At 37.1% G+C, this 22,116-nt stretch overlaps 1 protein-coding gene across 1 annotated transcript in view; it reads right to left on the bottom strand.

Annotated features, from left to right (window-relative positions):
* Nucleotides 1–22,116, bottom strand: part of SEMA3E (semaphorin 3E) — a 322,573-nt gene that overhangs the window by 129,868 nt on the left and 170,589 nt on the right. The window contains exons 2-3 of the mRNA XM_066239333.1: nt 20,139–20,299; nt 2,545–2,604 (exon numbers count right to left, since the gene is read on the bottom strand). Of these exons, the coding sequence (XP_066095430.1) occupies nt 2,545–2,604; nt 20,139–20,299 (221 nt within the window). The remainder of the gene's footprint in view (nt 1–2,544; nt 2,605–20,138; nt 20,300–22,116) is intronic.

Below are 22,116 nucleotides of genomic sequence, written 5' to 3'. Positions count from 1 at the left end.
CTTATTTAATGTGGTACTAGAGGTTCTAGCCAGAGCAATCAGACAAGACAAAGAAATAAAAGGCATCCATATCGGAAAAGAAGAAGTAAAGGTATCACTTTCTGCAGATGATATGATCCTATACATCGAAAACCCCAAAGAATCCACAAAAAGACTACTAGAAACAATAAGCCAATACAGTAAGGACGCAGGATACAAAATTAACATACAGAAGTCAATAGCCTTTCTATATGCCAACAATGAAACATTTGAGAACGAACTCAAAAGAATAATCCCCTTCATGATTGCAACAAAAAAAATAAAATACCTAGGAATAAACATAACAAAGAATGTAAAGGACTTATATAATGAAAACTATAAACCATTGTTAAGGGAAATCAAAAAAGATATAATGAGATGGAAGAATATTCCTCGTTCTTGGTTAGAAAGAATAAATATAATCAAGATGGCTATATTACCCAAAGCAATATACAAATTTAATGCAATTCCCATCAAAATTCCAATGATACTTTTTAAAGAAATGGAGCAAAAAATCATCAGATTTATATGGAACTATAAAAAACCCCAAATAGACAAAGCAATCCTAAAGAAAAAGAATGAAGCTGGGAGCATTACAATACCTGACTTCAAACTCTATTATAGGGCCACGACAATCAAAACAGCATGGTATTGGCAGAAAAATAGACACTCAGAACAATGGAACAGAATAGAAAACCCAGAAATAAAACCACATATATATAGTCAAATAACTTTTGATAAAAGGGTCAACAGCACACAATGGAGAAAAGAAAGCCTCTTCAATAAATGGTGCTGGGAAAATTGGAAAGCCACATGCAAAAGAATGAAACTGGACTACAGTCTCTCCCTCTGTACAAAAATTAACTCAAAATGGATCAAAGATCTAAACATAAGACCTGAAACAATTAAGTACATAGAAGAAGACATAGGTACTCAACTCATGGACCTGGGTTTTAAAGAGCATTTTATGAATTTGACTCCAAAGGCAAGAAAAGTGAAGGCAAAAATGAATGAATGGGACTACATCAGACTAAGAAGTTTTTGCTCAGCAAGAGAAACTGATAACAAAATAAACAGACAGCCAACTAAATGGGAAATATTTTCAAAATAAAGGGCCTAATATCCAAAATATACAAAGAACTCATAAAACTCAACAACAAACAAACAAACAATCCAATAAAAAAATGGGAAAAGGACATGAACAGACACTTCTCCCAGGAAGAAATACAAATGGCCAACAGATATATGAAAAGATGCTCATCTTCTTTAGTTATTAGAGAAATGCAAATCAAAACTACAATCAGGTACCACCTCACACCTGTTAGATTAGCTATTATTAACAAGACAGGTAATAGCAAATGTTGGAGAGGCTGTGGAGGAAAAGGAACCCTCATACACTGTTGGTGGGAATGTAAAGTAGTACAACCATTATGGAAGAAAGTATGGTGGTTCCTCAAAAAACTGAAAATAGAACTACCTTATGACCCAGCAATCCCTCTACTGGGTATATACCCCATAAACTCAGAAACATTGATACGTAAAGACACATGCAGCCCCATGTTTATTGCAGTATTGTTCACAGTGGCCAGGACATGGAAACAATCAAAAAGCCCGTCAATAGATGACTGGATAAAGAAGATGTGGCACATATACACTATGGAATACTACTCAGCCATAGGAAATGATCACATCAGATCATTTACAGCAAAATGGTGGGATCTTGATAACATTAACAAAGTGAAGTATGTAAATCAGAAAAAACCAGGAACTGCATTATTCCATACGTAGGTGGGACATAAAAGTGATACTAAGAGACATTGATAAAAGTGTGGTGGTTATGAGGGGAGGGGGGAGAGGGACAGGGAAAGGGGGAGGAGGAGGGGCACCAAGAAAACTAGATAGAAGGTGACAGAGGACAATCTGACTTTGGGTGATGGGTATGCAACATAATTGAACGACAAGATAACCTGGACATGTTATCTTTGAATATATGTATCCTGATTTATTGATGTTGCCCCATTAAAAAAATAAAATTAGTATAAAAAAAACAACAACTGTGGAATATGTCAGGCATGTTTACTGCTTTTGCCTTCTTCTTACAAACTTTTTCTTCTTTTTCCTTTTGTTTCTATGTGATTCTAATTTACTAGGTAAAGTGAAATGAAATCTCAGAGTGTGCTTAACTCTTCCTTGAATTAAAAAATTACTTACAATTGTTTTATTCCCAAATGAACAGGAAGAAAACATTAGTATAAGGAATTTATAAATCTGAGTTTATTAAAATATAATAAAATAAAAAACGAATTCTGGATGGCATCTTAGCTTCCTTTACTCTGACTCTATGTTGAAATTAATTTTTAAATAATTATATATATATATAACATATACATGTATATTATATATATATTCCTAAAATAAATTACATATATGGCTTTTAAAGCAAATAAAAAGTTAGGGATTCGGTTCGTTGTGATAGGTAAGAGATATCACTGACGATTTGATAATTTACAATGAATAAATACTTACTGCATCTTTTCCTTTCATTATGCATTCTTCTATTTTTAGTGCTGTGCTAGGCCAGTGTATCTAAAATAAAAAATAATGTACTGTTATGCAACTGCATATAAAAACAAACCACACTGAAAAACCATTTCATTTTTTTTCTGCAATTGAATACATTTTGTTTCTATTTTCTGAAAGGATAAAACGAGACTATCTTTTTTACATCGTTATTGGCATAATTAAGACACCTATCTCTGAGATTCCAAGCATGCTAAACCTTGGTGAAAAACTGTTTGAAGGCTCCCCTCAAGTCTCAGCCCTTTGCAGGCTGCGCACACTTGAAGGAGCTCTTCTCTGTATTTAACCCACATTACGTAAGCTCTGCGGTCTAGTCTGTCTCCTGAACCTCTCTGTCCCTTTAAGTCTGGCATGACCTTGTCAGGCCCTTTTTATTTTTACCACATAGCACAGAACTTGGTGTGTGCTGGCCTCAGGAACAGTTTCTGCATGAAAGGATTAAAGGATTAATGGCTCTTGAAGTGCTTATTTATAATGTATCACCTAATAATACACCACATGAAAGTCTTTAATTATTAAAACATTAGCTCGACCAGATTCCCACTGGATTTCAGGTATTTTTCACTATATATCATGTTTATTGCTTTCTTCTTTAAAGAGAGAAAATACATCAATTATTTCTTCTTTTATCTTCAGTTGTACCTAGCACGTTGCTGTGGTCACCGGCAGAAATCACTCAATAGTTGTTATCTGATGCTAGATTTCTGACTGTGAAGAGTATTTTTAATGAAAGAAAACTTCATTATCATTTTCTTTTCTCAGACTGCTTCTGTTCTGCTTTTTCCTTAAACTACAGAATTAATTATACCATGTGCCAGATAATGTGGAAAAAACTTTTAGTTTTCCTTTCTTTCATAATAAACTCATGTGAAAAGGTCTGTGTTTGCCACACTACTCAGTGCATAGCTCATAATTCTCACTGGTCTTGAAGGTTCTTCTCTTATTTATTTCCTCCCCCTCCCTCCTCCATGTTCTGTTGTCATCCCTCCAAGGGGCGATCATTGTAAACTGTTGTCAGGCAATTTTGTTTTCATATATTCATGTAAAATATATATATTACTTGGCCCTGGCCGGTTGGCTAAGTGGTAGAGCATCGGCCTGGCGTGCAGAGGTCCCAGGTTTGATTCCCGGCCAGGGCACACAGGAGAAGCGCCCATCTGCTCCTCCACCCCTCCCCCTCTCCTTCCTCTCTGTCTCTCAAAAAAAAAAAAAAGAAAAAAGAAAAAACTATATATATATATATTACTTTCTGTGCACATTTTAAAATTTATGTAGTCTTTGTAAGGTTGGTGGATAATGGGGAAAGGCCAGACCCGTGAACTTTGGCTGGGCCCACCCACAACCAAGCTCACCAAAAGAAACTTTGCAGGAACCCCGTGGAAAAAAGCAACGGTCTGCCAGCCAGTGAGATTTCACCACGTCATATTAGCTCGACCACCCTAGGGACCCTTTAAATATCTCCCAAATGGGTCACCCCTTGCGACTTCCCTGGCCTCCATCTTTCCTTGGGGCCAGGGAACCTCACTGGGCGGATGCGTGCTCTGTACTCAATAAAGCCTTTTGTTATTCCACACTTCGTGGCTCCGGCCCCTTCCTTTCTTCTCGGCAGGGAAAAATACCTTACAGTCTTACTCATTAAAACTAGTTTTTAAAAATTGCTATACACAGTTCTATGTATACATATAGTCTGTTGTTTCCAGTTGCTTTGTGATAGTCAAGGTACAGATCCTGCCATACCTTTTATCTATCTCCCAGTGATAGACACGCAGATGGCTACAAATCTGTACCATAGAAAACACGAGTACATCTTTGTACATGTCCTTTTGAGATCTGTATGAGAATACCACTGTGATATAACCAGAAGCAGAATCACTAGGTCATATTCAGCCTGAATGCAGTGCCAGATAGCTCTCTAGAATGGTGACGTGTATACCTTCCAACAGCAATCTTCACTGACACTTGATAATACTAGCTTTCTAGATTTGTCCTGAGCACTTTAGATTCAACATTTAATTTAGTCCATATGGTTAGATTCAGGACCAGGACCCCTTACTAACAGCCTCAACTAGCCAGGTTGAATTTTAGGTGGTTCAGCGCTAGGGCAGTTCCTATAACTCTCACCTAAGCAATCCTGATTGATACCTTACCTCCACCTGACCCTCAGACATCCTGCCAGTTAGTCACCTCCCATCACTTACCTGAAAATTCTGTTACTTAGTCATTAATCACCACCTCCTCCATTAATTAACTGCCACAGGTAACAAAAGTTTTCAGCCTGTGGCAGGAAACACCACCACACCCTGTCCTGTCCTATATGGGCTATGGCAGGGGTCGGGAACCTTTTTGGCTGAGAGAGCCATGAACGCCACATATTTTAAAATGTAATTCCGTGAAAGCCATACAATATGTTTAACACTAAATACAAGTAAATGTGTGCATTTTATGTAAGACCAACACTTTTAAAGTACAATAAGTCTCTGAATTCTTTTTAATAACGTTGTTATACTATTGCTAACCAATGATGAATAAAGTACTTCTTACCATTAATGCAACTTCTGGTGCTGCATGGTTTTGCTGATGGCTTTGTAGTCTGTTTGATATGTGGTGAGGTTAAGCTTCATGCAGGCGTTGAGACTTCCATCCTTTAATCTTGATCGTAGGTTGGTCTAAAGGTTCTTTAGATGTGAGAAAGACTGCTCACATGCATACGCAGAGCCAAACATTGTCAGTACAGCAATACTCACATGCTGCAGTGTGTGGTATGTGACGGGAAGCGCGTTCCAAATTTTGACAATCAGCTGGTCTGCAGGTTGAAGTTTTTTCATTTCTCCCCACTTGTGTTTACTCGCCAACTCTGCTTGCTGTCATGCAAGTCTTTCTAAATCTTCATTCAGTGACTTGAACTTATTTACTCACATGTCTGAGGGTAAATAAGTTCAGGTCAGCAGCGTGTAGCTCAAAACTCTGACAGAGAGACAGGGGATGTAACTCAGGTTGTCGCTGTCCACTGCACACTGGTGTGGACAGGTGATGAACTTAAAAAGACAAGTGAGCTCACGAAATTCTCCAAAGTGCACTTTGAATGACTGCAGGAGATTAGATGTGAAGCCCGCTAGCTGCTGGAGATCAAGATGTTGAGCAGGGTCACTTGCTGTGCATGCATCTTTAAACTCTCCCAGTTTTTCTTTTTTTAAAAAAAAAAAGCAGTTCCATTTTTTTTTAATTTTTATTTATTGATTTTTTTAGAGAGAGAGGAGTGAGAGAGAGAGACAGAGAGAGAGAGAAGGGGGAGGAGCAGGAAGCATCAACTCCCATATGTGCCTTGACCAGGCAAGCCCAAGGTTTCGAACTGGCGACCTCAGTGTTCCAGGTCGACGCTTTATCCCACTGCGCCACCACAGGTCAGGCCGACTCTCCCAGTTTCTCAAAGTGTAGTAAACGACCTGTTTCAATGTTGGCGATGAAGAGTTCCAGCTTGTTTTCAAATGCAAACACTGCTTGTTGAAGGGATAAGACTGTATTTCCAATGCCTTGCATTTTCACATTGAGCTGGCTCACGTGATCAGTCATGTTCACGAGATAGTAGAACTTCAGGAGCCACTCAATGTTAGCTAACTCAGGATGCTCAACGTTTTTGATTTCAACAAAAGTCCGGATTTCACCCTGACAAGCCGCAAAATGGCTGAGCACCTTCCCTCTTGAAAACCAATGCACATTGCTGTGCAGAAGCAGACCAGGATAATTATTCCCAACTTCATCCAGCAGTGTTTTAAACTGGTGATCATTTAAAACTCGGGCAACAATAAAGTTGACCACCCCAATGACCAGCAACATCACCTCACCAAGCTGCTCACCACACATCTGAGCACAAAATGCCTCCTGATGTAGGATGCAGTGAAAACTTAGGATTGGTTTCTTTTCATATTCATGAAGAAGCGCTACGAATCCTCTGTTTTTCCCCACCATGCATGCAGCACCATCAGTATACACTGAAATAAGTTTATCCATTGGTAGATTATTTTCTTTAGCAAACTCAGTGAAAGACTAGAATAAATCCTCCCCTCTTGTTCTCTTTCATAGGCAAAACAGCAAGACTTTCCTCATGTAGTGTGTCACCGACAGCATACCTTACAATCACGCTGAACTGGGATAAAAGGCTTATGTCTGTTGATTCACCCAAAGTGAGAGAAAAGAATGGTGCTGCATTTATGTTCTTCACTTGTGTTGCTCAATTTGATTTGCCATCATGATGGTATGATCGTGAACAGTTCTTGCCAACAGAGGCATGTCTTTTATTCATTTGATTATCTTGTCTTTATCCGAAAAGTCATCAAAAATTCATTGGCATCATCAAGCATGAATGTTTTGGCATACTCTCCATCTGGGAATGGCTTTCCGTTTCTCACAGTTGCTAAAGCACCAGCAAAGCTAGCCGAATTCCAGTCACCTTATTGGGTCCAAACAAGAAGTTCCTGCTGACTAGCTTGCACTCTGCACAGTAGCTCTTGACATGCTTTCTTCCTGCTGTCCCTCGCTGGATATTTCGATGCAAATGTAGTATGGCATGTGCCAAAATGCCACTTTATATTTGACTATTTCATTGATGCAATTTTATCATTGCATATTAGACACACTGCAGAACCTGCTTTCTCCACAAAGGCGAATTCCTCTGTCCATTCCTGCTGAAAAGTACGATATTCCTCATCTTTTTTTCTTTTTGCTATTTCTTCATCAAAAGGGTTTCTGCAATTAGCTAGCTGACTACTTGATTAAAAGGAGGGAAATTTACTTCCTGACTTCACAATGACCTGTTTACATTATGCATTATCTAATAAAAATTTGGTGTTGTCCCGGAGGACAGCTGTGATTGGCTCCAGCCACCCGCAACCATGAATATGAGCAGTAGGAAATGAATGGACTGTAATACATGAGAATGTTTAATATTTTTAACGTTATTATTATTATTTTTATTAAAGATTTGTCTGTGAGCCAGATGCAGCCATCAAAAGAGCCACATCTGGCTCGCGAGCCATAGTTTCCCAACCCCTGTGCTATAGCTTCTCTTCCTCTCACTGCTGATGCCACTAGGGTCTCAGCTCACCTGTTGACAGCTGCATAACTAAATTTCTTTTAAAACTCATCAGGCCTTGAGTATCCTCCTTGGTGACCTAACACATACCACAGCTTTAGCAAAGAAGGAATATTATTTGGGAACTTCCTCACAAAATTGGATATCTCTCTGTCCAAACCCACAATGCAGAGTAGACTCATGGGTTGGAACCAAGGCATATGATCCATTTAAGTAACTGGAGTAACTGCTATGCTCCCAAATGTTTCCTGTGCCCAGCTGCTTAGGCCTCCTAGTCAACAGTTCAATAGATTAACAGGGCATCTTCTGGATCAATCACTCTACCCTACGAGACTGAAACACTTCAATAAGCCCCTTATTGTGTTTCTGAGTCCCACGGAGCTTCTACTCAATGCTAACAGATCATCTTCGCCATTTCTGCTAGCCAGGTGACAAGGGGTTCTACTCTGAAGGATGTTGGCTCTCAGCAGAACACCTTTTAGTTTTTCTTCATTGCCTCCAAACATCTGTATCTTAGATCCATGTGCACTGATCTGAGGAATTCCTAAAATGTTCTCTCTCCCTCTCTTTCCCTGATGGCCACTTTGAACCACGTGACATCAATATTTTTGGGGTTTCCTTCTGTATGTAGGCAATTACTTCCTATTTTCAAGTCAACATTTGGTGAAGGAACAGAAATTTCCCAGTAGAGTAGCCTGGGACTCTCAAGATACTATTTCTAAAAATAGCTTTCTCCTCCTCAGGATGCTTAAGAGCCCTAGATTGAGAAGGGTTCACGTGCAGCTGCCTAGTACTCAGTGTCCAAGTTTACTGTCAGAAGGCTCTACCGCCAGCCTGTGCCAGTATCCCTGACTCTTCTCCCGTAGGGATTTGTTGGCTCCCAATTATCTCTGCCTGATATCTCCTTCCCCTCTATCCACCACCATCCCTTCCTGTGTTCTGCTGGTCTGGAAGGACATTACAGTTATCAAACAACATGTAAGATGCTGCTGATTAAAGGTATATTTTATTTAGTGAGAAAACTTTTAATTATTTTTTAACTAGTGCTCAGCATTCAAAACTAAGAAATTTTGCATATAATTCCACATTTCCAGTTTTTCTAGAGAAATGTGAAGATGGGCGACAGGCTTGCATTCCTGTGTGGCGACATTCCTGTGGCACTGTAAATCTAAGTCTTCTTTCAATGGGACAGACAAGTTGATTTGCTTCAGACTTCTCCCTGACTGGCCCCCGAAGGCATTTTAGTTTTTGAAATCTGATATAGATGTTTGAATACCAATATGATCAAGATTTAAGCTTTTTAAGAAAAGCTCTGCCCTATATACAATGTGTCCGTAAAGCCATGGTACACTTTTGACTGGTCACAGGAAAGCATCAAAAGACGATAGAAATGTGGAATCTGCACCAAATTAAAGGGAACCCTCCCAGTTTCTGTGGGATGATGTGGCAGCAGGCGCGCCTGCGCTGTATCAGGTTAGGCACTTACGTGTTAGAAGTAGAAGAGGCTTGTCATTTATCTTACATGTTATGTAGCCAAATCCAGTCCCTTATACATGAAAAATATTGGGAATTTATAAGAGTGAGTACAATAGCATTTTATTATGATAATCCTTATACAATTACTGTATTTTTCATTCCTGACCATAAGACACACCTAAGGTTTTAAGGAGAAAAATAAGAAAAAAAAAATATTCTGAACCAAATGGTGTGTTAAAATATTTAATAAAATACCGTATTTTTCGCTCCATAAGACACGCCGCATTTTCCCCTCCACTTGGGGGGGGGGGAGTGCGTCTTATGGAGTGAAAAATACGGTATTTTTATTATCATAGAAGTAAGCACTCTTTGGTTTCACTTATAGGCATATAATGTTATTTTTATGTTCTTATTTGTGTAGCAGGCCCTCCAAATTACTAATATTCAGCATTAAATGTTCTTTATCTTTTGTAGTGCAGTGTATATATATAAACGTTTAAACAAAAACACATGAGCTTTTATATTTATGTTGTGACAGAAAAACAACAAAGAAAAAAGGATATAAAAAAAAATCAACTAAAGAGCCAAATCCATGTATAAAATCCTAGAATCAATTTTCTTATTGTAGCAGTGAATCCATCATTGGATCATGGATGATCCAGGAAAAATATCACATAAATACAACCAAGTCAGGTTCAGGGGAAGCTTTGCATCAGCTTGAGGACACCCACTCACACCATCATAGAGTAGGGGTGCTGGAAGTAACGCTGTAGAATTCAGTAACTTTACTGATCCATTATTTGGGGAAAAAATCTTGCACCAATGAATAGATTTTCTCAGATAGTTTAAAAATGCATTCTAACTTGAGATTCAGTTTGGTTTTGAAATTATGATTTTACTGTGGATACATAAATTATTCATAAGGATATGCTAGAGAAACGTGTGTGTGTCTAAAGAAAATATCAACTCATTTTAGTATCATCTATCATTGTAAAGATTTTCATGACTAATTCATTTACTGCTATGAATAAATTAGAGAACACCTCATCTGTAATTCAGAGTAATGCTTTATAGTCTTAACATCCTTAACTTAGGAAATGCAGGTCTCTTTTTCTTAGAATATTAGCATACTTTCTTATTCATTTTTCATCATTATGAAAATAAATTGTAAAGCTATATTTCTACAATTTCAATATATTAGATAACTTAACCAATTCTTTGGAAAAACATACCAAGTTCAGGTTTTCAATAATAAAATAGTATCCAGGCCAATAAACCGCCTCAACATATAATCATATATTCTCCTAAATCATTGCTTCACAATGATCATTTCCAGGACTATTTAAACACACTGTGTGAGGACCATTCTCTAGCACAGGGGTCCCCAAACTTTTTACACAGGGGGCCAGTTCACTGTCCCTCAGACCGTTGGAGGGCCAGACTATAAAAAAACTATGAACAAATCCCTATGCACACTGCACATATCTTATTTTAAAGTAAAAAAACAAAACGGGAACACATACAATATTTAAAATAAAGAACAAGTAAATTTAAATCAACAAACTGATCAGTATTTCAATGGGAACTATGCTCCTCTCACTGACCACCAATGAAAGAGATGCCTCTTCTGGAAGTGCAGTGGGGGCCGGATAAATGGCCTCAGGGGGCCACATGCGGCCGCGGGCGGGCCGTAGTTTGGGGACCCCTGCTCTAGCATATCTACACATCTAAGGACAGCTTTTGTTCCACGCCATCGTTTCAAACAGCCTTGGAAGATAAAGATAGAATCTCCTTCCATGGCAAATGAAAAATTTGTTTCCTGACCAGGATAATAAAGGTAATGTCTCCCTCTGGGCAAAGGTTGGACAGGTTTGCTAGCAGACCCCTTATAAGATTGGGATTTTTCTATGCCGAGGTTGGTTAATTGGCTGTAACACATATTCACTGTTTGTGTAGCATCTACCTAGGCCAGGAAGCCTCATGCCCTGTGGCATTTGAGGGGGAACAAAAAGCTCATGCCACATGCTGTGCTGCAAGTAATAAAGTTCTTTTCCTCTGACCAGGGAGTCTCCAGTCTTCTGCCAGCATCTGTGAAATTGTGACAGGCTAACTTGTCTTGAAAGAGAGATAAAATCTCAGATGCTTCACAGTTCCTGACAGAAACGAAAGATAATATGTAACATGATGGTGAAGAAATAAATGGCTTTTCTAGGATTGTCAGAATGTGTAGTTTCAGCAGCAGACCTAATAATGACAACTGTACTAGGCCGAACAAAATCACTCTTTCAGGCACATTTTACAAAGTGTTTCACAATAAAGCCTGTCCTGATAATATTTTTCTCCCTCTTTGATTCTCTATATTGTTTTTCTTACTTTGCCTACCTAGGGCTCCAATGCTTTGTGTACTTACGCTTTGCTCTCTTATTAGACTGGAAGTCACAGAGGGCAAGGCGCTGGCTCACTGCTGTAACTCCAGCAATGTCTACCTGGCACAGTGCCTCAAATGCAGTCACTGCTTATCCCATGTCTACTTGATTAATTATATTAATCCATATAACTTTATAACAGTCTCTGAAAAGTCAGTTCACTAAAAAAGATTACAGAAAAGTTTGAGAAATAAGATTCACTGAAATGAAAATGCTGTAATCAGTGTCAAATGAATGAAGAAAGTAATTTCTAGTTTAATCAAGAAGGAAATCCTGTAGGATTTTAGCAATAATCTATGCTTTGAAAGACTGGTAGGATTTCTGAGGGCAGAGAACAGGATCTTAACCAGATAAATTTAGGTAGATGAAAGCTAGAGAGGTAGAAGATTAAATTATGCACACTCACCACTGTGAAGTCCAACACAATGGAACTCTCTGAAGGAACAATGTAATTATAGGTTTACACGGATTTTGTTGTTGTATTAGTTTGGTTTGTTTAAAATAACATCTAACAGGCTCAGGATTGCATTCAATGTTCCCTCCGGTGAGAAAAAATGACAGAGAAAGACCTCACTGGAATTGAAAGTTATTTTAAAACTATCACGTACAAACGTTAGTAAGGAAAGGTAGTAAGGAAAGTGATTTTCTTCATTTCTTTTGGCAGTCAAATGTCTTTTGGTTCTGCTCCCGAGTTTAGCATCAACAAAATCTATAAAATAACCTATTTGTTCTGCACAAAACCTTTTTAAAAGCAATTAAACCACAGGGTGTAATGATATTTCCATATTCTCTGCTACAAAAAGGTACAAAAAGCCAAAGGTTAAATACACATCATTTATTTCATCATAAAACTTACAATATAATATAATTGTTTCAATGCATAGTAAGAGGCCATTTACTATTCTTGCATATCTCAAAGACAAAACTAAAATAAAACTAAAATTAAATTACAAAGTAATTTTTTCTGGACTCCCTATAGAGTCACATAATTATACCAAATTAATGATGTAACAACTTAGTGTTACAAGTTATGACATGCAGAAATTTAGTAGAGCAAGCACAAATGAACAAAGAAGAAATAATTTCATTGTCTAAAGATTATTTCATTTTATATTTAATAAAATTATTCAGTTAATATAAATGTCTTCTCATTGAATATATTTAAGTGACTAAGACACTATTATAATGTCATCTAATAGTCTTTTCCTAATTTTATTATTCTAATAAAAATTGTTTATATTTTAGTTTTTCATTCTATATTTTTACCTTTATGTACAGTACCAGTACCCACAAATGTATATATTATGTCCTATAAATACCTTTAAAATCAAGAGATTACATTTTATTTTATGATTTTTTTAAATTTATTTTTTATTCATTTTTAGAAAGGAGAGAGAAAGGGGGAGAGAGAGACAGAGACGGAGAGAGAGAAGGTGGGGAGGAGCTGGAAGCATCAACTCCCATATGTGCCTTGACCAGGCAAGCCCAGGGTTTCAAACCGGCGACCTCAGCATTTCCAGGTCGATGCTTTATCCACTGTGCCACCACAGGTCAGGCTTATTTTATGATTTTTAATTGAATTTATTGGGGTGATATTAATTAATAAAATTATATAGATTTCAGGGGTACAATTGTATAATAAGAGAATATATTTAAAATGTAACAAATTAAAAGTCCTAATGGTTTATAAAAGGTTATCTTTAATCTGACACATATTATCTTTCTCAGTATTTATGCTTTTATACTTAATTATAATGCCTATAATTATTCAAGCAGTTTATATGCCAGAAATACAACTTTTTAGACTGAAGACATGATTTGTACTTAAATGTTTATACATCAAAACATATGAATTAGAACAATATTTTAATTACACAAATACTATTGGCCAGACACATGCCCTTTTAATGGGTAAAATTTAATTGTTATCATTAGTGTAAACCATATTCTACTTATATACAAATTAGTTTAAAGCCTTTCTCTCATTCAAGAAAAAATTAAATTCTAAAATATGAGAATGTTTTTTACCTTTGATGCAATCAAATTGAATAAATGAGAAAGTATAAATATTTTATAAACAAGTATTTAACACAGCTATATCTACAGATACTCAAATTAAGTAGTATAATTTTTAACTTAAAATAATAATGGCAAGAGTAATTGTAGGGGAAAAAAGGTGAAATTTAAAAACAGAAAAAGTATGGATGAAAGTCTGTTTTAAAAAGTTCATTATTAAATATGGAATATTCTATGAAGTTCTATAAAATATAGCTTAAGTAAACAAACATCCACTTTTGTTTTCTTTGTGGAATAAAAACAATTTTATACCTCAAACTAGTAAATAACTTAGATTTGTTTTTAGAAAGTCTTAGGAATTCTCAAATGTGCATGGACAGCAAGGGGCTATATAGACAGAACACAGACCAGCTAATCTCTTATCAGTGGTTGAATAATTGAACATCTGGGCTTTCAACCTTTGTCACATGTAAATAAAAAGGATTCTATTCCTTCTCTCACTAATTAATGATTTTGTCTACCACTACTACCAACATCTAACTCTAACTGTTCAACTAGTTTGTTAACCATTACTACGGTAGAGTGCAGACACGTAGAAGGGAATAAGGACCAAGAGGAAAGAAAGACCTCATAGCAAAAGGCAGAACTAATGGTACCCTGAAGACGGGTTTGGGAGGCACAAAGTTTACACCAAAGCAGTAACCTGGTTCTCAATAATGTTATGGTGGAAAAAGCATAGGTTGCTAAGAGAGACGGACTTGGCTTTCAATTCTAATGCTGCCTCGCTTCAAGGCTCTGTTTACCTCTTCCTCCCACTTACCAAACAAGCTGCTGCTAAAACAATCACAGTGAAGGACAACCTAATTCTGTTTTGCACCCATTCGGGACCTCCCACTGGCTCCTGCATTGCCTAGAGCAGCGGGCCACCACCCCTGGCTGGGACTTTCCCCTGGCTCCTGCATTGCCTAGAGCAGCGGGCCCCCACCCCCGGGAGGGGACTTCCCACTGGCTCCTGCATTGCCTAGAGCAGCGGGCCCTCACCCCTGGGCCGCAGACCGTAGGGGTCCGCAGAGAGAGAGAATAAATAACTTATATTATTTCTGTTTTATTTATATTTAAGTCTGAACGATGTTTTATTTTTGAAAAATGACCAGATTCCCTCTGTTACATCCATCTAAGACTCACTCTTGACGCTTGTCTCTTAAGTTCGACAATTATATTTAAAAATACCACAGTTTTTACGCCGGTCGCATAATTTTATTTTGTGCATTTATCCATCCCACCCTAAAGGCCGGTCCGTGAAAATATTTTGACATTAAACTGGTCTATGGCCCAAAAAAGATTGGGGACCACTGGCCTAGAAGATCAATTTTAACAGCATAGCAGGCATTATTCTTCAGGATATGGTCTCCACCACACTTGCACCCTAACTCTCCCTCTGCACCCTGTCCCCACCTCAGGCCCTCACTTTACCTGCTTACTTCAGCCGAGGATCTTAGTCATTATTTCAAACTGCTCAAAAATGTCTGTCCTTCTTCCCCCTCACTCATTCTATTCCCACTACCAATTTGTCTGAATCAAAATTCCAACTATCATTCAAAACCCAACATAAATTACATCTCTGCCAGGAAACTACATTTTATTTGGACCTTAATTGAGTTATATGCTATTTATGAAATTGATTTCTATATGGCTATATATATATATATATATATCTTTTCCATTACATTATAAATATCTATAGTTTATTGAATAGTCCCAAAGCTCAAGCTTCAGGACTCCTTACAGGCACCTACTCTTTCATGGCTCTCGGAAGGGCCTTGCTATTTTGAAATTTATAAGTTTGAAAGGCCCTGTATAGGTCTGCCAAATCATATATACTTCAGGCACCACAAAATGAGGATTTACCCTAGAGTGCAAGAAAGTTATTCAAGTTAATGATCTGGGTGGCTATATCCTTGCTGATGGCACCCTGAAGCTTCAATGCCACACACTATTTTATATTTAACTCCCTAACATGCAGTTCATAAAACCTCATCACTCTTCAGATCTCTTACCTTTATGTAGTTTCACAGGTTATTTCCTCCATAAAAGCTGGTCTTTCCAGCATTAAAGGCCTGAAGGTATAATTAGGCCAAAACAATAAAGGAGAATAAGTAGGCAATTCAATTTCCTCCAGTCTAACAGGGAACAATATCAGAGTGGAAAGCTGCTATCTCTTGGTTTTTGTTCCACACAGGAAAAAACAGCTCAAGAAAATTGTTGAGATTTTTTGTACATCCTGAAAGCTTATTACACATGTGGACTCTAGGAACCCACTCTAAGAGAGCTACATGATCCTGATCCAGGAACTACTTCCTTAATGCAGATTCTTAATCTTCTGGATGTCAGATCCCTTGAAGGATCTGTCAACATTCACATACTCATAATTCTAACATGGAGAATGTATTAGGTTGTTGAATTGTTGTAACAAAATACCACAGACTGGGTGGATTAAACAACAGAAACTAATTTTGTCCTGAAGGCTAGAAGGCCAAGGCTAAGTAAGGTATTAGCAGGACTGATTTCTTTGGAGACTTCTCACAACTTGCAAATGGCTACCTTCTCAGATGGTATTGCCTTTGTGGCTGTACCTCCCTGATATCTTTCATTATTAATCATAATTTGTGAGAGACAGAGGAGGGAGAAAGAGGGAGGGATAGAAAAAAAAAGGGACAGAGAGAGAAAGATGGATCCATTGCTCCACTTATTCATGCAGTAATTGGTTGATTCTTGTATGCATCTGACCAAAGATCAAAACTGCTACCTTGACATATCGGGACAACACTCTAACCAACTGATCTAACTGGCCTGATGTCCTTTTGTGTGCCAAAATGTCCTCTCTTTATAAAGACACCAGTCAGACGAAATTAGGGCCCATACTAATGGGTTCATTTTAACTAAGTCATGTCTTTAAAGGTCCTATCTCCAAATATAGTTATATTCTGAGATACTGGGAGTTGGGGCTTAAATATTGGAATTTGAGGGCGACATAATTTAGTCCAAAACAAAGATTATTCTGTGGCCCCCATATTTATGAGCCCTAGTTTGATATTCCTTCCCAGAAACTCAGAGCATGTAGATATCTGAGAGAAAAAGAAGAAAGCCACATGGTCAAAACCATAGTTAGTAAGAAAAAGAAAAGGAGAGAAAAATACACAGAATTTGACTGGAAGAAGGTCATTGATGGTCTTAGAGACATGGTGTATATTCATCTGTATGTGCGTGTGTGTGTATAATAGATACATATGAACTACTTCCCTAATGCAGATTCTTAATCTTGTGGATGTCAGATCCTTTGGTGCATATCTTCTGGGTGTACACACACACACACACACGAGTGGTCTTCAAATAATACCATTTCATTATATGTTGGTGAGATGCCACAGGAACTTAACTATTGGTTACAACAATTAATTAGCCTATAGTAAAACTGGTTTCATTACATGTCTTTTCTCCACAGTTCCAAGAACTTACTGACAGTGTTAAGTGAGGACTTTGTGTGTATGTGTTTTGTGTAAAAAGAAAGAAAGGAGAGCTCAATCATCTCTTTTGAGAACTACAGAGAAAATAAAATTAAAGATGATAGAATAAAAGGAAAGAGAGAGAAGGCCAGTATGTGCTCCTACTCTATCCTGCAACTCTTAAAATGAAAGTGAAGAGACTTAACCCAAAAGGCACATACAGAACTTAGGTAGAGTTGCCAAAGAAATATCAGTAACATCTTGGAAGTTCTACAAAACATGGGCAAGTGTTGACTGGCTTTGCACACTGGAAAAGCTGTCTCTCAGTCCTGGGAGGTGAAGGGAGTCACTAAGCAAGCTGATTCATGAAAAGAAATTCAAAATTCTGAGAAACTGAAAGTTTTTTAGGGTTCCTCTGAGAACAGCAAGGGGGTGAAATCAGGAGAAATGGTTCAAAGTCTATATGATAAACAGTGAGGCCAGGCAATTGAGAAAAAAAGTCTGATTATGTTGTATACCTGAACTAATACAAAATAATATTAAATGTCAACTATAATTGAAAAAAGTAAAAAATTTTAAAAAGGATTTTAAAAAAACACTGACTTATGGAACCCTAGAAAGAGAGTCAAGAAAAAAATGAAGAGAAGAAAAATGTCAAAGAAAAAATTAATACTTTCCAAAGCTGAAGGCCATGGGGATGCCCCCATAGAAGACCACACAGTGGATGAAAAAAAGATCAAATTTAAGAAATAATGGGCTGACCAGGTGGTTGCACAGTGGTTAGAGCATGGGATTGGGATGCAGAAGACTCAAGGATGAAGCCTTGAGGTTGCAGGCTTGAGTACAGGCTCACCAGCTGGAGCACAGCATTGCTGGTTTGAGCATGGGATCATAGATATAACCACATGGTTACTAACTTGAACCCAAAGGTCACTGGCTTGAAGCCCAAAGCTGCTGGCTTGAGCAAGGGGTCACTGGCTTGGCTGTTGCCCACCCATCCTCAGTCAAGGCACATATGAGAAAGTTATCAATGATCAACTAAGGAGACTAAGGAGCCACAATGAAGAATTGATGCTTCTCATCTCCCCTTCCTGTCTGTCTCTCCCTATCTGTCCCTCTCTCTGTCTCTCTTGTAAAAAAAAAAATACATTGGAAAAATTCAAATACAGAGGCTCATGGGGTCAGCATTAGAGGAATAGGGTGGCAGGACACAGGTTATATACAAAATTTTGAAATTAGTCTTCTTAGCTGCTATACCAAAAATTTAAATACAGTGAAGCAACAGTTTCAAAATTCTGAAAAAAATGATCTTCATTCTAGAATTTTATATCCATCTATTAATTATGTTTGAAGTTTAAATAATATTATTTTCAAAGATATAAAACTCTCCTGGCCTGTAATGGCTCAGTGGCTAAATTGTTCACCTGGAGTGCTGAGGTTGTCAATTTGAAACCCTGGGCTTGCCTCGTGAAAACACATAGGACAAGCAACTAATAAACAACTAAAGTGAAGCAACTCTGAGTTGATACTTCCCTCCAACCTATAATCTGTAAAAGCAAGAAGAAAAATGTTTAATGAAATAAAACTTATATATATATGAATTCAATATTTTTACTTTGACTCTTTCTTCAAGAAAGTACTAAAAGATGTTTTGGTAAAATGTCAGAATAAGCCCTAAAATTGAAGGCACAGGTTCTATATAAGCTGGAGATCAAGCGGGTGCTCAAGGAAATGGTGAAGTTAAACTCCAGGTTGAAGAGAGAAAGGGTATCCATCTCTCACTTAAATACCAAAAAACTTTGAACTGATGTGTTTCACTATATTGAGAGGAGTATGAAGACTCTGGTAGAGTGTTTGGTAAAAAATTAGTGAAAGTAATATAAAAATCTAAGCAAAAAAATGGGATAATATGTAATTCTAGGAAAATAAGAAAATTGCAGAGAGAAGGGGAGAAATAAAAATATGATCTATTTTCCTAGTTATAATAATGTAAATACTTATTAGTTAACTAAGTACTGTGGTACAGCTACACTGAGATGGGGGACTGATGATGGGAAGGCTGCTGGAGCAGCGGTCAGACTAACAGAGCCTAGTTAGAAGTACTGCAGAAAAGAGAACTCACCTTCCGTAACAGAAAGTCAACAGGGAGTGTCTAAAATCAATGATACCCAAGAGCACAGTATGCAAATTTAATTTAGAAATATTGGGATAAGTACCAGAAGAAAGAACAAAGGAATTTTAACTGATTTCCTCTAGGTATTAGGAACTGGAAGGGGTAAAGGAATGTTGCTTTTCATTATCAACTTTTAAAAAATGACTTTAAAATGTGGACATCAATCAATTTGACAAAGATAAAAATAAATAAGTCAATTATAAAGAAAATATATTGTGTAATACATGCATTTATGACAAAAAATAATATGGTCTAAATATTTCTGCGTTTTATGTAAGGTTGATATGGGCCTGAAAAAAACAGGACGGTCTAATTCTTCATAAGTATAGACTGTAAGAACTACTTTTCTTAACATAGCTAATCTTTCCTCAAAAATGTTGGGCACTTGCCTATTTTAATATTATACTTTAATCCACCCTGTTTAAGGAGCTTCCACCCGAATCAGTGACATTACCAACAGAAGGACATGAGTTAGCTACATTGAGATAACATATCCGTCTTCCTTCAAGCTAGAATTTGGGGGTTAGTAGAGCCTACAGGGACTGCTGAAAAGTCAGCATGCTCCAGACCACGTCTCAGGACAATAAATGTGGTGACAAGGGCCATCCTGCAGGAGGAATGTCAAATGCACCAAGTGAAAGTCTTCTGGAAATACAGAGATCAGTGCCAGAAAGTTTAATGTCTTATTTTCTCAGTTTAAAAACTTTTCTCGAGATTAATCATTTTAATGAATATTTTATTTTTTCAATAAAAGTACCACTCAGGTAATAAAAAAATAAGTCAAGTAACCGTTATGCAAGAAGATATCTCCCGCCCCACTTTTCTTTCCCTCCAGAAATAGTTTTATACTTCCATACCTCTCTATAGCCGCTGCTGATTTGTTCCAAGCCGAGGGAATACACAAGATCCTTGCCTCCCACAAAAAGTCTCTCTTGATATTCATCCAGCAGCATTGTATGAAGATCAAGAAATCCAAAAGGACTATGGAAGATTGATGTTCTGTTTAATTCCAAGAGCTCTGAAATGCAAAAAAGGAAATGAACACTAAACACAAGAGAAAACACAAATACCTTTATAGTACTTTTCTCTTGGTTCTGTTTTTATACATATTGGAACTGTGTAGTTAACACACATTTTCTCAGAAATTTAAAGCCTTTAAAATTTACCATATTTCCCCATGTAGAAGATACACTCTTTTTCAAAAAATTTGGTGTCTAAAAACTGGGTGTGTCTTATACAGTGGTTGTGGCTTTTCAAATGCCATAGTTGGAACTGAGGATGAGGCAATACATGAAGACAGTGATTCGTCATCAGACACAGATGAGGACAAGCTAATGGGTAGAAGTTTTGACAGTGATGAGGAGTTGTATGAATTTTATAATGAATAAAATTTGAGTTCAATAACTTGATGTAATACATTTTTTTCCCAAATTTCAGGCCCCAAAATGAAGGTGAGTCTTATATATGGGGAAATATGGTATTACTAAAAAAGATTACACTCTGCATTAACAATACTGTATTGCATATTTGAAAGTTGCTAAGAGAAAAGTTCTTAAAAGTGAGGTGATGAATGCTAACTAAACTTTTTGTGCTAGTCAATTTCATAATATATACATATACAGCTCACCAAAATTAGGGGATATTTCAAAATTAATATGAAGTGATAAAATACCCCCTAATTTTTGTAAGCAATGTATATTAAGTCAATATTTGGTACACTTTAAACTTACATAATGTTATATATCAACAGTACCTCAAAACTGAAAAATTAAAAAAAAAATTTGTGCATTATGTAAAAAGAATAGAGTGCAACTGTGAATAAATTTTAATGTGCTTGAATTATATCTTTTATAAGTTTATGAATCTAAAATTTCAATCAACTGAAGGTATATAATCTATGTTTTTAAATACAGAAAGAATTATCCTTCACAATCTTTAATGTAAAGTGCTCCATGGAAAAGTTATTTTATTATGACTTTTATATTTATTTCTCTATGTGCAACAAAAATCCCAACTCTACAGTACATATTTTCATTTAGTTACAGATAAGAATGTTTCCACTTGAAACTGGTTTTGAAGATCATGTCCAAAATCAAATTGTTCAAGACTGGAAATTACCAGTATTGTTAATATAATGAGGTAACATATGGTAGCATTCTAAATACAGTGGAGATAACTAATAAAACTGGTGGGGATTTACTTTTATTTTTTAAGTAAAAGGATGGGCAATAGTGAGACAGATTTCCACATGCACCCTTACAGGGATCCACCAAGCAACCCCTGTCTGGGCTGATGCTCAAATCAACTGACCTATTTTTAGCACCTGAGACTGATGCTGGGACCAGCTGAGGTATCCTCAGGCCTGGGCCAATGTTTGAACCAATCAAGCCCCTGGTTCAGAACAGGACAAGGGAGTAAAGGGAAAGAGAGAGGGGGAGAGAAGCAGATGATTGGGTCTCTTTTGTGTCTTGACCAGTAACCAAACCCAGGATATACATATACCAGTTCGACAATCCATCAATTGAGCAAACTGGCCAGGGCTGGGATCTACTTTCTACGAATGTGTTCCAGCTAGTTTTTATGCATCCATCTTTATGCTAGAAATTACAAATTATTTGTTTTAACTAATATTCATTTAATTTTAGAAAGTCAGAATCTGGCAAACATGTTATGTGTGTACATTTGTTTGTTTTGTTTGTTGAAGGTATTTGATTGCATGTAGCAGTTCAGTACATATAACTGGTAAATAATATATCAAAGCTTCTGATGATGAGAGAGAATACAGTTCCCAACAGAACTTACATGCTGAAGAATTCCTGAAGAGGGCCCCTGGGA

This window comes from Saccopteryx bilineata, chromosome 7 (assembly GCF_036850765.1).
Source record: "Saccopteryx bilineata isolate mSacBil1 chromosome 7, mSacBil1_pri_phased_curated, whole genome shotgun sequence".
NCBI classification, from domain to species: Eukaryota; Metazoa; Chordata; class Mammalia; order Chiroptera; family Emballonuridae; genus Saccopteryx; species Saccopteryx bilineata.
The sequence above is the reverse complement of the archived record's forward strand: the minus strand, read 5'-3'. Positions and strand labels throughout refer to the sequence as shown.